General features: G+C 38.6%; 1 protein-coding gene across 1 annotated transcript in view; it reads right to left on the bottom strand.

Moving 5' to 3' along the window:
• The window catches only part of LOC124866884 (transmembrane protein 266-like), a 59,791-nt gene that overhangs the window by 33,361 nt on the left and 9,151 nt on the right, over positions 1-17,279 (bottom strand). Inside the window, exon 3 of the mRNA XM_047362905.1 lies at positions 11,079-11,270. Within this exon, the coding sequence (XP_047218861.1) occupies positions 11,079-11,270 (192 nt within the window). The remainder of the gene's footprint in view (positions 1-11,078; positions 11,271-17,279) is intronic.

Genomic DNA, 17,279 nt, shown 5'->3' with positions numbered 1-17,279 from the left:
TCCAGCCTAGATTCTTCCGCTTTTACTCTGCAGTGACAACAATCATACAGCTACCAAAGGGTGGTGTCAGACACACAGCAGATAAAGACAGCAATGGGCCAGATGATGAGCAGAAGAAGAAAAAAAAAACAGCAATGCTTGTTTTAAAAACATAGTGTGGAAAGATCTACTGTTTCCCCTATTTATATATTATATGTCTCAGGAACCACAGGGACAAAAAACCTGCATTTTTGACAGTGTGGTCCAAGCGGCTCACAATCGTGGATGCGGACTGGTATGTTAAGGCCTTAAAGGTTTATTGATATAGAAATGGAGAATATGCAGATGGCTGTTGTGACAGAGGAGGATGCGATAGAGGAAAATAATCTTGTGGGGGGACACCTAAACATAGCAGCTGAGAGATGTCTGTGAATACCAAGACAAGAACCAAAACAGCCTTTTACCAAACCAAAAAAAAGAATGTTAGGAAGAAAATGGCAAAAAAAAAAACAGAAGCGGCTTGACAACCAAGAGGTGAGTCGGCGGACATTAAAGTGCTGAACACAAGCCCACACCACCTTTGTCCTTCCAGGGTTTTTGCTAGACAGGAAGATGGATGGGCCCAACTCTAATAATAACTACACTCCACTTACCATGCCAAAACTGCTAACACTGCAGCTGCCCCCTGATGCTACGTAAAACAACCACCTCCCACAATGTCGCCCACTTTGCTCCTGATGGGAACATTCTGTTTGGCAACACAGTGAACATGTGCAGGAAATCTCCAACCCATCCACCTTCCTGCGCCCTTTTACCCATTAAAACATGAATCTGAAAGACACAGGTTGATTTCTGGAATCTAGTGTTGTGGTACATGCTTGTAGTTCAGTGTGGTGAGGCTGACTTTGAGTGAGTCTGGAAAATGAAGGGGGGCGGAGGGGGGATTAAACAGTGATTGTGTAAAGAAGCCGAGAAAAAAGATTTGAAGTATAAGCAAAAATACAGAGAAAATATGAAAAAATACAAAACACACAGAGAGGTGGTGAACGAAGAAAAGCTTATTAAATATGCAGAGGCATCAGTGAAGGAGTACCATTGTTCCTAATGAGGTGTGACAGCCCAGTATAAACTGGAATATGAAGTGAACCATGATTACAGAGGATTAGATAACCATTACACAGCGCCGTTAGAAAGCTTTTCAGGCCTGGCCTTCTTTCCTGCATCTCTTTCCCTGTGTGTAAATGCCCGCATAAAAATATACATGTGTGGAGGAGAGACAGGGGGAGCACAAGAATAACGGGTTGTATATAGGTAACTGCTCTGCCACTACGAAGAGCAAGTGGAGCAAATACACTAGAGATAACCGTAAGGTCAGCTGCGCCTTCACAATGTTACAGGCTATGATATGCACACATGCCTGACAGAAGTTGGTACATCACACAGCAGCAGCTTGAAGCCTTTTCTCTTGATTAATCCCCCCTGCTTGCTTCCTTCTTATATAGCATGGTGCCAGTTATTCAAAAGATGCTGCAGTTTCTCTTTATGTTTCTATTTAGGGACTAAACAGTAAAGGTGAACGGTTTCATAGCTTTAAACTAAACTACAAGCTGACAAATAACCTCTAAAATAAACTAAAAAGAGAAAAACATATCAGTCAAACCTGAATATGTTTTCATTCACTTGCACTTTTTCTTTGGAGTGGGTAAATGAGAAAACTTGCTGACAGCAACTTATTCCCACACTACCACTGAAAATAACTCCCACTCCTCACCCAATGAGCCGTCACCGTGTTGATGAAACACCTTCACTGTGCTTGAGACATTCTCACTTTCAGTAGAGCTATCATGATGTCTAGCATCACCAAACAAGCATTCTTAACAATTTACAGTGGAAGGCTTGCTTACTTGTTATGCTTCTACCTCTGTCTCAGCGAGCCAACGAGCTGGTTAGTGCTTACTGGAATAAGTGGGCATGGTTTGTGTATGTGTACATATTGGTGGGGGGGGGGGGGGGGGGGGGGGGGGGGGGGGGTGTATGTCAGCAGAAAAACTGAAACATTCCTCATCCACGTAAATTTTAATTTTGATAGCCGTGAACTGCAGTCCAACTGCTCATGTCTCGCGTCCTTTCAGCTTTCCTTCATCACTCCACTCGTCTATATAAAAAGGTTCATTTCCTCTGCCCCATTTCCCCAAAGGTGAGTTTAGCAATCCTTCACCCTGGGAGATGCACTTCAGCTTTTTCCCATTTGCATTCTGAGAGCGAGCACAGATATTGGCCTGGCAGCTCTCACATATTGCTCCACCAGTTAAGTCAGGTGAAACGAAAGCACTGAATCAAAGAAAATATATGAACAATTTCTCTTCTCTGTGCTTGATAGCATAGATGTGGGTCTCTGACGTTAGAAACAACTGAAAAACTCTGACATACCTATTTCCAATTCAGATAAGAGTTAAGTTTTGTTAAGTAAAGTATATCCCTTCTCCATTTAAAATGTAATCTTGCATCTTCTTAAAAGTATTGAGATTGTTCTCAAAAATTCATAATACACAGAGTGATATCTTTCAAACATTTGTGTAGGACCATTTATCTAAATTAGTGAGGATGTATGTACATATAGTGCTGTAAAAAAGTATTTGCTTCCTTACATAATTCTTTAATTTTTGCTTTTTAGCACCATTTGCATGTTTCAGATGATCGATATTACGAGCAAATACAGGGCACAGTTTCCTAATACTGCTTTCATGTATTAAGGGAAATAGCTATCCAAACCAACCTTGCCCCATGTTAAAAAGTAACTACCCCCTTGTTAAATCATGAATAAACTGTGGCAGACCAATTTTTATTCATATTTTTTATTTTTTTGAAGCTAGGTTTGAATTTAGTAGCTACATCCAACTATAAGAACTGTAAAATCAAGATATCAACCAAACAGAACCTGTTTGAAAACATGAAGCAGGCTACAAGATCTCAAAAAGCATCACATCATGTCTTGATCTCAACAACAATGTGGAAACAACTTCATTGATATCTGTAAGTCTGCAAGGGGTTGCAAAGCCAAGACTTTTGGCTCAAAGTGCGTACAAAGCACTTTGAGCCATTACATACAGAGGAAACATTAGTGGTGAACCTTCGCAGGAAAAGCCGGACATTAAAATTACTTCCAAGAGAGTAACTACCAAACAAAGACGCTGTTGTTGGGACCACAGCCATGAGTTACAACAGGAAATGCGGTATGGACTTTTCTGGAACTTTCAAAATATATTCCATTAACCTACGTCCGGCACAACTTAGGAATTGGGGGTAACAGCAGACTTCCCATGATGCCACTGCCCGTATAAACCCCCCACCTTTCCAATGGTCCAATGTCTTCCACGCCGGTGATCATCGGGATAAGAAGAGACAAGTGCGCTAATGTCTCTTTCCTGGCAAAAAGACATAAACTCTTCAAACTGGATCCAAGGGTGTCATACGATCATCGATCATATGCGCTAAGTTAAGTACTGATGAATTACTAATGAAGGTATAAGCATTGCTTACTTTCTCTCTGAGGCCTGCAGAAGCAAACTGTCCCAGAGAAGTCCCCAGCAGAGACGCTGTCTCTACAAGCCGAGTGAAGCGGTTTTCCCTGCCTGAGAGAAGGACAACAGGAGCCGCATCACCGTGGTTACGGTAACGTGCAGTTTGGCCGACCGACAGAACAGCCGCCACTCCTCACAGCTAAGGAGGTTAGCTGTAGCTAACTGTTTAAAGACTGTGGACGTTTCTTCAAACTTCGCAGCCTTGGACAACGTTCCTCACCACAGTTCATGAGGTTAAGTGTTTGGCCAGAATAATATAGAAGTGATTTAGAATGAAATGATCTAACCGTTTTTCATTTTATTAAGTTTGGTTTTGTTTGTGTTGAACTCAGCTATCTTGGTGCTAGCAGAATATCTGCAGCACACATGTTCAGGTTGTGTTCTGTGTTTGTGGGATTTTAAAGTTAAGACAAACTTTATTAAAAGGGTGATTTTAAACACTGAAGATCGGTCATAACGCGCCATCCGTGCTTATGCATTTTAACCCCTTTATTGACGGTATTTTTAAAGGTGTGTGTTGGATTCTGGTGATAAGCTATCAGCCTCTTTTGTTAGCTTCAACTGCTAACAGCTAAGGACACATGCTGGCTGCCAAATATTTGCCCAGAAAGGTTAGTTTTCAATCCAGTAAATAATGTGTCCCTAACATCATTTTACTAAATTTGATAACTAAGTAATCACCATTAAGCCCGATTTCTCCAGAAAGATTTGGCTCTTTTGCAAAATACTCTGTAAATAATATTTCTTTAAATATTATGTTAATAAATAAAGGCAGCTAATTAGACCCCGTTGAGAATTAGTCATCCAGAAGGTTGGTTTTATTCAGCAGATCATTCTTAAAACATTATTTTATTAAAATAATATTTTATCTGATCTTGCATTGTGAATGAATATAGCGGAGCAGGAGTTTGGTCCGCATTGCCGGCACTAAGTCGGACCTGTTCCCGGTGCATGTTGGACTCCGGCAGGGCTGCCCTTTGTCACCGGTCCTGTTCATAACTTTTATGAACAGGATTTCTAGACGCAGCCAAGGGCCGGAGGGGGTCTGATTTGGGGACCAGTGGATTTCGTCTCTTCTTTTTGCAGATGACGTGGTCCTGCTGGCCCCCCCTAGCCAAGACCTACAGCATGCACTGGGGCGGTTCGCAGCCGAGTGTGAAGCGGCTGGGATGAAGATCAGCTCCTCCAAGTCCGAGGCCATGGTTTTCAACTGGAAAAGGGTGGCTTGTCCTCTTCAGGTTGGAGGGTAGTTCCTGCCTCAAGTGGAGGAGTTTAAGTATCTCGGGGTCTTGTTCACAAGTGAGGGAAAAATGGAGCGGGAGATCGACAGACGGATCAGTGCGGCTGCCACAGTAATGGGGGCACTGTGCTGGTCCGTTGTGGTGAAGAGAGAGCTGAGCTGAAAAGCAAAGCTCTCAATTTACCGGTCGGTCTACGTTCCTACCCTCACCTATGGCCATGAACTTTGGGTCATGACCGAAAGAACGAGATCCCAGATACAAGCGGCTGAAATGAGCTTCCTCCGTAGGGTGGCCGGGCACTCCCTTAGAGATAGGGTGAGGAGCTCGGCCATCCGGGAGGGGCTCGGAGTAGAGCCGCTGCTCCTCCACATCGAGAGGAGCCAGTTGAGGTGGCTTGGGCATCTATACCGGATGCCTCCTGGACGCCTTCCTCGGGAGGTGTTCCAGGCACGTCCCACCGGGAGGAGGCCCAGGGGATGGCCCAGGACACGCTGGAGGGACTATGTCTCTTGGCTGGCCTGGGAACGCCTTGGGCTCCCCCTGGAGGAGCTGGAGGAGGTCTGGGGAGAGGGACGTCTGGGCGTCTCTGCTGAGTCTGCTGCCCCCGCGACCCGGTCCCGGATAAGCGGAAGACGACGAGTACGAGTACGAGTACGAGTGCATTGTGAATGGTTGTCTAAGTTAGTTCCAAGACTAACTTCACGTCACTTTCAGATTCTTCAAGATAATCCTTGGTTCTCAAACATAAACATTGCATGGTAATGTTGCATCACTCTTTTTGGTCATGATTTTCAATCATCTCTCATCAACTTGTTTATATTGTACACAGCCCATTAGTCTTCCCTATTCTTTAATACTGCTTGGTAGTTAGTTGGATTGTTTTAGCATAGTAAAGAGTTTGATTGAAATATGTTTGACTTTGAGTTGACTTATTTTTGTTAATAAATTCTTGTGTTTTAAGAAATTTTGTGTGTAGAGTTTTTGCTGTTCAATAATGTCAGAGCTCGTCTCACACCTTTCTATTTTGTCCTAATACCATCGCCTTATGGGGCTGGTATTCACAGGACAACCCTTAACAGACCCAAATATTATTTGATAAAATGTTAATGTTAAATATTAAATAATATTCTCAGATTCATAATCCTAACACAAAAAAAGGCCCACATATGCCAGAAAATATATTAATGATCTCCAAGATGTTAGCGATAATATTCTGTGGATAGACAAAAGCAGAACCTTTTGAAAAGTGTATCCTGCAACATCTGGTGTAAAACTAACAAAAAAATTCAGAACAAGAATGTGAAACTGACAGTCAAACAGGGTGATGATGGTGTGAAGGTCTGGGGCTGCTTTGCTGCTTCAGGACCTGGAAGATGCACAATAATGGATAGAACCATGAATTCTGATTTCCACCAGATAATCCAGTAAGAGAATGTCCTGAAATCAGTTTGTGACATTATGCTCAAACACACGGGTTATGTAGCAGGACAATAATCTATAGCATACTAGCAAGTCCACCTTTAAATGCCTGCAAAAAAAAAGATTTTAAAGTTGCCTAATCAAAGTCTGGACTTAACTTAGAGGTGACCTGCCTAAAGACTTTGAGGGGTTAAAGTAACAAAAATTAACTTGAAATGAATTGAAGGTGTGAAATATTGAACATGGTAAAATTGAGTGCTGTAAAAACCAACGTGAATAATTTCACCTCTGTGAAAATTAAAATCCGTGAATTTTGATGTCATTAAAATGAAAACATGGTAAATATTAATGTTATAAATATTTTATCACTTCAGTTTTATCATTCATCACATTTACAGTAATTTTGTTACTTAAGGTAGATCGGAATACGGCAGCAGCCCCGGTGTAATAGCGGAGTAGATGTAGTCCATATCCATTCACATGCATTTTCAGTAGTACGGCAGTGATACCATTGGCCACGGGGTGGAACTTAATTCTCGCCTAAAAACATCTTAAAAGTGTATTTGGAGGTCACAGAAAGCGTTTTATTTGCAATTTTTGCCACCATCATCCGCCATTGCTGCACGAACTCGACCAATCCGATTCGACCTGCAATGAATCATGGGAAATTGTGGGTCACGGACTACAAAACTCCAAAGTCGCGCTGGGGCTGCTGCCATATTCTGATCTACCGGAAGTAACAAAAGTTACACTGTGAACGTGATGAATGATAAAACTGACATTACTAACTAGCATTAATATTTACCATGTTATCATTTTAATGATCTCTAAAGTCACAGATTCTAATTTTCACAGAGGCAAAATTGATCACATGTTGGTTTTTACAGCACTGAATTTTACCATGTTCAGTATTTCACTACTTCAATTCATTTCAAGTTAATTTTTGTTACTTTGACCAATCATAAAAGACCCTCTGATGTTGCTGAAATAAAACTGTGTAAAAATGAGTGGGCCAATACCCTTCACAGTGATGTAAGGACTCATTGCCAAGTAATGCAAACACTTGTCGACAGTTGTTGCCACCAAGTGTGTCTTTTTATCTTTAATAAATTAATCATTTAAAAACTGCTTTTTTTATTGCTCGGGCTCAGGTTGCCTGACAATGAAATTTGACTGATGATCTTAAACATGTGGCAAAAAGTGGGGCATTTTTTTGCCAAGAAAAAAAAAAAGGGGGCATAATTCGTACGTACGTATAATTTGGACCCTGTCTGGATTGAAGAAAATCCACATACATTTACACATGGTTCTAGTTTTTATAAATAATTCAAGTTGCAGTTTGCGCAATCATTCCACCCTGAAGTTCAAATAAATCACAAAAAAGGTTTATGATGAGAGATGAGTGCATGTAACTTTCTGGCTGGCACTGAAAATGGAATCTCATTAAAGCTTAAAGAAAGTATGATGACGTTTGTAACTCCTACTAGCATCATTTTTTCATAGGCAGATACGTTGCTCTAATGACTTTGGTATGAAAGCGGCCACATCACACGGAACACTTTGATTAAATTGAGCTCAACAGTAAAATGACTGTTAAGAGCACTTTTCTGCCTGCGGACCAAAAAACACAGAATCAGTCTCCAGCCTTCAGCCTGGAGCTAATTTTCACAAACTGGTGGTCTCGTTTTAGCATCACTCAACAACAATAAAAGTGTGCCTCGATGATTTCAGAGGTTGAGTAGAGAGAAATGCTGCCTTCATAATTTATCACTGTACACCGAAGTGTTACCAAACAAAACCGACTCCACAGAAATCAAATCTTTAACAAACACTGACACATCTATTCAGCATGCAAAGCGATGGAAAGTGATGTTACTACTGATCCTGATATGGAACAGGATATAGTTGGGTAGTACTAGTTGTAAAATCAGCATAGTGTGATAGTCTTCACTACCGGCTGTTGATGGTACGTCTGTGAAATCCATCTGTTCCTGGCTATGACTGGCTAACTGAAGGGAACCAATGGAGTGAGGCCTGATTTGGTGTCAAACGGAGTCCTTGGATGTGTGTGCTGGATCCTGTACCACATCTTATGGTGTTTATGAGCATCCCAGAGACAGCTCACACTAAGGTTGGATCCACATTTACTAGACAGTGAATAGATTGTGCATGTGAAAAAAAACATTGTTAAAAGGTTATTTAATTAAACAAGAAACACTGCTGTGCCATGATGAGATACCAACATGCAAAACTACCAAAGATAAAAAAATCTAACAGACATTAAATATTCTGTCTCAGGTCTTTAATGTCATGACATTCAGACACCCTTCATCTGCTGTAGATAGGTTTTTGAGACCTGACACTTCCTTGGACACTTCATTGTACAAGGAAATTAAAGGTAGTTTGAAACTAACCCTAAAAAGCGACAAAATAAATGTGCATTTTATTGCAGTAGCATAATTTGTAACATTTTACAAATTTGAACCATACAGAGAGAAGGACATTTGACAATTTCTCTTCGTATGATCTCTCTGGATTATCCAGAGTCCTGAGTTCCTCTCCTCTTCAGATCACCCTTAAGTTTTCTAGGTTTAAGTTAATAGCCTGTGAAGGATATGGAAGGTTTATTTTGTGTTTGTTGAAATGTTCTGGAATTATTATGTTGCTGAAAGCCCAGAGATGACCAATTTTAATTTAATGTCATATGCCACCATATTTTTATAAGAAACCAGAAGCCCACAGTGTCACAGATCCTTAACACATTATCTGTGGTAGTCTCGCATTTTCTGTGCAGAACCGATGGGGCGTTCATGTGAAGTTAAAGGGAATTCTGCTTGCATTTGCAAACATATGGTGAGCTGAAAATGCCAACATACATTTCCGTTGTATCTGGGTTACACACTGCTGACATGTTCAATCAATAATGCTCATCCACTTCGTGACCCCTGCCAGCTAACGTCTTTAAATTTTCTGCAAAGACCAACACAAGCTGTGCACTGCTGTCTTGTCAGGTTTCTTCAGAGCCCTGCTGACGATGAAGAGATCAGTAACGTTTGCTTTGCATCAGTCAGGTTCTTTACTGACTGCTGCACTGGGAAATTAAAAGGTAGTCACCTCTTCAGCAGAGCTGTATATGTGGATAGGACAGGTAGGGGATGACTGGCATGCCACTGTCGTTTGCCCCAAAGTCTGATGTCTTAGTCAACCTTGAGGAATGATGATACCCTCTGAATACTACTCAGCTCAGTAGGCCATTTCAATGTAATTAATAGAACCTGTCATGTAGGAGAATGCTACCTTTTAACCCTCCACATGCAAAAAAAATAAAAAATAAATGAATCTAATACATTTGTCTTCATTGAAGTAATAAATAAGCTTTGTTTACAGATTTATGAAGGTTTCCACTCTTTAATGTGCTGCATATTAAATCTGGAATAGTTTTTTTCTTCAATTATAAATAATGTCCTTAGAAATTGTTACAGTTTTCTAACAAACACAATGTTTTTATTTTTTTATTTACTAAGGTGATAAAATCATTGTGATAGGTTACATTTTAGAATCATGCTTAACATGTCTGATTTATCCTCAAGATGGAAATGTTGCCAGCCTTTTATAAATCTTGCAATAAGGTTCTACATTCTCTGAGGCAGTGTTTCTCAAACATTTTATTACACCTCATTTAATACAAAGTATTCCAGGTATGAAGATAAAAGTATAAAATTTTAAAAAACATAAAGGAATTGACCAAGACTGAAACCAGAGCTCGTGACGCAGTGCTGTGATTGGAGAATTTGCAGCATGCTTTGTAGTGGAGGAGATTGTGCTTAAATGTCCGAATTGCTACAAAATGTGCCAGACACAGAAAAAAACGGTATTTACTTCTTTTTATATAGTAATAACACAAAGAACACACCAAATGTTATTAAGTCCTACCAATCTCAAAAATAGTAAACCCAACGACAAAATGGTAAGAACCAGAATCCACATTCTAAAACCAGATGAACTAAAGACAAGGAGACACTTAAGGTTGAAACGATAACTGTTATATAACAATGATTTTCTTTGTTTAGGAGCCTTCTTTAGAGAAGAAAAAAAATCACAACATAGTTTACAGCTGCTTACAATGTCTTGACTTTTTATACCTCTGGAAGTTAACTTTGCTCCTTTAAGTCAATACTTTGTAGATGCATCTGTTGCTGCAATCACAGCATCAGGTTATTTAAGGTATGTCCCTAGCAGGTTTGCACTTCTACAGACTTTTTAGAGAAGGTTTTAGCTCATTTTTCTTTAAAAAATTGTTCAAGCTCACTCGGGTTAGATCGAGATCTTCTGCAAACAGCAGGTTTCAAGTCCTGCCACAGATTCTCGATAATTTTTAGGTTTTCAACAATGACTGGGCCATTCCAAAAAATGAACATGCTCTAACGTAAACTAATTTTTTCAGCTCAGACTGAATGTTTGAGGTTGTTGCCCTGCTAAATAGTTAAACCTCCGCTTCAGTCACAAGTGCTTTGGAGCCTCTAAAAGGGTTTCCTCCAGGATTGCTCTGTATTCAACTCCATCTATCTTCCAATCGACTCTGGCCAGCTTCCACGTCCCTGCTGAAAAACAAGCATCCCCACAGCATGATGCTGCTACCACCATGTTACATCACAGGGTTGGTGTGTTTTCCTACACTTAAAGCCTTTTGCATGTAGGCCAAAGTGTTTGATTCTGGTCTCATTAAAATGTGAAAAATTTCTTAGAGTATGAATATGTTTGCAATTCACTGTATGTCACCACTGTGTCAGTCTTACCTGTCTGTTGCCAAATATGTGTAAGAGTCCTGAATGTCTCCCATACATTGCTAGTGACTTACCCTTCCCTGTTTTCTTCTTCGTCTGCGTTGGAGAGCAGCTGCGAGCCGGCCAGTGAGAGGTCCAGAGCTGCGAGGGGCAGATCTCTGTAGCCAAAGCTGACCAGCTGGACTGGAGGAGCCAGGCGCTGGTTCTCATCCTCCACCGGCTGGGAGATGATCTCCAAGTCTGACAGACCTGCCTGTTCCACTTCTCTAGTTATATGCCAAACCCAGCAACAGATGGGCCAAACATGTACACACATGCAGACAGAAGAGAGAAAAAGATGTGCAAGATTCAGAAAATTAACAATTTATTTCAGAAATGTGTACAAATACATAAAATACATCAAATCTGTAATGTAACTTTGGACCCAACAAATGGGAAAATCAATAAATTGTGATTTTTAAATTAAAATTGTAAAATTTAGACCTTTCACTTTGGCATTTCAGGTAATGGTTTAATATTTTGTCATTAAAAACCTGAGTATAACAGCAAATATAGAAGAGGGGGCATGAACACACTTTCTCATTCAATTTAATGAGTGTGTCTAAACATTTGACTGGTTTTTATATATGCTTAGATAAATACTTATACACCTGATTTCTTCAGCTAATGCAAACCATAACAGTTAAATTTGCTAGTGTTAAAAAGTTAAGAGAACTTGTTAACATCAGCAAAAAAAGACTAATTAGACTAATTATGTAATTTTCATCAAAAAAAAAGAAAATATTGAAAAATAAAATAGAATCTTTAACTAAAACAGCTCAGCTCAACTAGAGGACATGATTAGAATGGAAATGGTAAAAATATTTTGTATCAGGAAAATACTTTGCACAAACAAGTAATTATTTAATGCATTTTATGGCAATCCAACAAACAATTCAAAAACAAATTCAGGATTTGGGATTTTTCACTAATCTTGTCTAGTATGAGGACTTTGAAAAATGTGTTCAATTATTTTAAAAATAAGAATTACAATAAAAAAGTAGGGTTGAGTTTGTAGTGAAAAACCATTGTAGCTTACACTGCATTTTCTAATAAAACATAATCAACACCAGACAAGAAATTATCACTCCTCAAGATTGTAGTAACTCACAATGTATCCAGTTTTAATCAGCTAATACTAGCAACACCATTGTTAACTTGTGCTAACAGTGCTAATGCTAAAACGTTTTTGTATAATTTAGCATAATCTCTCACCCAATTATGAAAACTACAGGGTAACTACTTTATCCTGCTTTTTGATGAGCAATGGAATAATTTTAAAATACCAATATGTAAGACAATTTGAAATCAAAACAGATCTAGAAAGTTTTTGAAATTCTATAACAAGAAAATACTTTGCAAAAAAACATATTATTCATCTTTATGATAATCCAAAACAACTGAAAATAGTTTGGATTTTAACACTGAACATGTACCAGACCTCCACTAAATACATGTGCTATTAGGGCTGTAAACAATTTGCTCAGTTTGCTTAAAAGGGTCGCGTTTGTAGTGAAAACATGTTGCAGATCACATTTCCTGTTCTTATAATACTATTTTCATACATACATTATTGATGCCAGGCAGCAAATTATCCATATTGAAAGCGTAAGTAGCTCTCCTACGACCCATTTTAAGAGGCCTAATATTAGCTGCAACAATATAAATCTAATGCAAACATTGCTAAGGCTAACAGTTTGGAAGTTTTACCATAACTTTGACACAGTTTTAAATTTTATTCAACTAAATAAATTACAAATTACAAAAATGTTAGTAAACGTTAATTGAAACAGATCATTTGGAGGGAAACGCTAAAATATTTTTATTTGAAAAATACAGTACATGTCATTCATCTTTACCATAATCCAAAAGGCTATTAAAAATAATGTTATATACTGGAATATCATAATTTCCACTAATTACATTCACTATAAGCGCTTTGAAAAATTTGTCAAAAGAATGCATGCATGCTCCACTATCTTCGTAAGCAAACCTACTCCCTTATACACCTATGTTCTTAAAGCAAGATGTCTAAAGACATCATGGCTGTTAAGGTGTAGCAAAGCAGCATGTAGCACAGCGTGCCCACAAGCCCCAGTTGAGTAAAAGCTGGGCCATCTCAGTAGAGCGTGGAGGTTGAAATAAATGCTGAGTGCAGCTGCAGACTGACTGTGTGTGTGCCCTGTGGTGTGTATTTTTAGACCACAGCAGATGCTGGTGTATCATGCCTGCTGTGACGTCAGTGCCTCTCCCTTTGTCAGCTGAGTGAATCCCCACTCTCCTTCAAATGTCAAAGGGAGTCAAGAAAAAAGGTGGAGGGGAAACTAGAAAGGATTGGAGGCAAGGGAAAGACAGGAGGGGTTACACAACTCAAAGGAGGGTTTGAAACCAAGACGTGGTACAAGAAAAGGAGACAAGGAAGAAGAGAAGGTCACAAAGACTGAAATGGATGAATGGAAGAGAAGATAGTGCTTAAAATATGAAAGAAAACTTAAATGGTAGCAAACTGAGTTAGAGATAGCAAGAGTAGAGACGGTTACCACAACATGGACTGGGAAATAACAACGCTTAACCTAAAAGAACACAAACAACTAGGGACAGTTGAGTGCGTAAAAGAAATCTGTGGTGTATTTCTTGAAATGGTGAATAATAATACACTCTTTCCATAGAGTCACTTCAGGACAGATCAATGTAAAACACACATAACAACTACAAACTTCAATATATTTTACTAGATATTTTTCAGACAAACCAACATAAAGTAGTTCATTATTCTGATGTGGAAGGAAAAGGACACAAAAATGTTTTTAAATTACTCAAGGTTGGACTCTATTTACTTACTAGGAACTTACTGAAGGCTGTTAGTTGCACTAGATTTTATTTAGGGATATCAGAGTAAATAAGCTGACCACAAATGCACGTCTCACCTTCCAGCTCTTAATATATGAAAACTGTTAAAAACAAATGTATCCATTTCCCTTTTACTTCATTTTAAAGTGTGTCCTATTTTGTGTTGTGTATCACATATAATTCCCAGGAAAAACACTGAAGCTTGTGGTCAGAATATGATATAAATGTGAAACGGTTCAAACGGTTCAAACGGTATGAATACTTTTGCAAGGCACTGTGTAGGCTAATAATGCAGAACCACCTGCTTACACATATGACCACCTTACAAGGCAGCCTTGATTTACTGAAACAGACTGGTACTGTCGATGCTAAAAGAGACTTAAGCAGCTCTAGAGTGGCCTAACTTTTTAGAGGGCATCCTGATCTCTGTGAATGAATGTCGTGTTGGTGTGTTTGGCAGAGATGTAGCATACAAGAATTAAAAATAAGTCAACAACCCCAACACAGCTGATCTGGTCTCCACTCTGACTCAAAGAGGCAAATAAGTAACCAGGTAGACATACAGTATGTTACCAGGGATATTACATTAAAATGTTTACAGAGGTGAAACAGCATTTTGTCTCTCTCAACACAAGACACATGCATTTGAAAAAAAAAAAAACAAATGTCACTGGGCATGTCCTGTTTTGAGGAATTTATTTTCATATTAAGAATTGTGATGCAATTGGATTTTGTTTGAAAAACAAAATAAGTTCGCTTATGAGTTCACAATGAAAACACACTATAGCCAACATTCCTTGAGTGCTTTTTTACCTGCAGTACGTTACAGTTAGTTACAAATCTAAGCAACCTAAGTATAACTTTATCCACTGAAGTTGGTGTTTTTTAGCTCTGACTCCAGTGATTTTACACCTTTAGGTTACCTAGCTTTAACAGCTTTAACAACTGCATACAGGACAGTAGGCTTCATAACGACTGTTGATGTGTTTTAATCAACCGCTGAAATCTCTGACTTCAAGAAACTTTTTAAACTTATTAAATACATTTTTTTAATGACAAACGAGCTAGCTGTAAATAACTAACAAGAATATTTTGGTTTTATTTCCCCAAGGAAACTATATGGCAGTTTTGGGAAGGAAATATTTTTCAAGGGTTCACAAGTAGCCTGAATTTCCAGCTTTTTATTCCTTCTAATGGGACTGTTTACTGCCCTATATCGAGAGCTTTGTAATGCTTAAATTTCTCCGTCAGAACCACAGCGCATGGAACAATTATATGTCACTAAGGTATTTCTCAAAAGTAAAAAAAAAAAAAAGAAAATGTAAATGGGAAAAGCAAAAAATGAACAAATTTACAAATTTAAGATCTAAATAACTAAAAGTAATTGCATGGGGAATCGGAGCTCATTTAAAACTTTTTAAAGCCTAACTGAGATGAATAAATTAAAGGCTTTTACATAATTTTTAAAAGCCTGCAGAAACTCCGATTTATTTTTGTTGGCAAATAACTGCATTTACCGGTTTCAGTATTTGAAATAATTTTGAAAGTGATATATAACTTTTAAAGACTTTACCTGATTTTGCTGGAGATTGTTTTTCTCCTTTTTTGTAAGTTTGGTTGGTTTAGTCATTACTAATGTCCTACGTTAAGAATGTGGATGGCGAGCAAGCACAAAATGTTGTGACATCTTTTATGAAATTACACAACTCTAATGCATATTAAAAATCTTGCATAATTTGTTTTATCTTATTTGAAACATAACATATAGCATTAATAATATTGAAAAGAAACAAATGGGGTTAAACTATTTAAGAGCAGTTTATCCCAGTATAACACAAAACAGAATTGACTTTTTGTTTTTATTACCAAAAATTGTTATTGTATTTCAGTCTCAAGAGTTGCAGCCCTCATTTTTAGTTTGACAGGCATATTTCCCCTCGGTAGGAAGGGCCAAACGCTCTTCTGAAAATTCATACTTTCTGTATAGTCAAAATGCAAGTCGCCTGAGGCTGGGATGGTGTTGACTCATATACAGAAACGCAATATTTATTACATGTCTGAGGCTAATAAAACCAGTTTTTAGTTTGAGGCCGTTACTTTTTTTGTAAAAGTACATGCAGGTGTCAACTTGTATAAAACTAGCCAGCAACGTCTCTGCCAGGATCAGATTATGTTTTGCCTCACAAAAACAAGAGAACATCAGATTTCCTGTGTGGCAGAACCACCAATTTTAATTTTCAAGAAGGTGCTGCACTAATGTAACCAAATCACAAAGTCAATACAGCATCTTCCTTTGTCTTCCACCACAATTCATTTACTGTAAGTGACAGCGAACAAGCACATTCTTGTTTTCTGGAAATGTTGGAGTCTCACTAAGGCAAGACTGTGTTAAGAAGAATCGATCCGCTAAGACTGCGGATTTGTGGTGTTCTGTCACAGTGTGTAGGCCTGAAAGAAGTTGTTTTCTCCACACTTCTCCTACAAGCAACATCTCATCCATACCACCTCAAATTCACAGCACAGCAGCAGGCTTTGGCTCGATTCCCAAGCAATCAGAAGTGTGCACATAACTGTTCATGACAGACACAAGCTGTCCGGCACTCACCAGTGCACAGCTTGCAGCGATGAGGCTTTCACTTGTCTGCCTGGCTGAAAGTCAAGAAAAGGTGCTAACCTTGGCATAGGTTTGTAAAATATTTAGGGATTTTTGTAGCTTAAGCAATAAAATCATTAGTGCATTTTAACTTTCTTTCATTCAGTTACTTAGATTTGAACAGGCTCACTTTTTCATAGTTGAAATATGTGCATCATTTTATTTTTTGTTTTACAAAGTAGGCTGTATTTTGCAGTCATTAAAGCTGTAGCATAAAGTTGCATCAATGTAACAACCTCTTGCAAAATGATTCATTGGCTCTGAACAGTAAGAACCAACAACTTCACTTTATTTTATTGGGATTTTATGTTATAGACCAACACAATGTTGGCCATAACTGAGCAGTGGGAGGAAAATAATACATTGTTTTTAATATCCGCTACAATCAAAATGTGAAAAATATGGCAATAACTTTGATCCTATTAAGTACAATGCAGTGCAGCTAAATGTCTTTGGAAGTCACTTAATGAGTAAATAGAGTCCAGCTGTGTAACATATATAAATAAACATGTTCTGTTTCCTTCAAGGAAGAGTAATAAAAAACCTATAAGAAGGTATGCTTGCAGTTTGCCAAAAGCCATGCAGGGGATGCAGCAAACATCTGGAAGAAGGTGTTCGGGTCAAAGAAGACTACAACTTAATTTTGAATCATGGTAATGGTAGCATCATGCTATTGGGAAACTTTTTCTTCAGCAGGGACTAGGAAGCTTGTCAGTCTAGATGGGAAGCTGAA

The sequence above is a fragment of the Girardinichthys multiradiatus genome, chromosome 4, assembly GCF_021462225.1.
Source record: "Girardinichthys multiradiatus isolate DD_20200921_A chromosome 4, DD_fGirMul_XY1, whole genome shotgun sequence".
NCBI classification, from domain to species: Eukaryota; Metazoa; Chordata; class Actinopteri; order Cyprinodontiformes; family Goodeidae; genus Girardinichthys; species Girardinichthys multiradiatus.
This window is presented reverse-complemented; position numbering and strand designations above follow the sequence as displayed.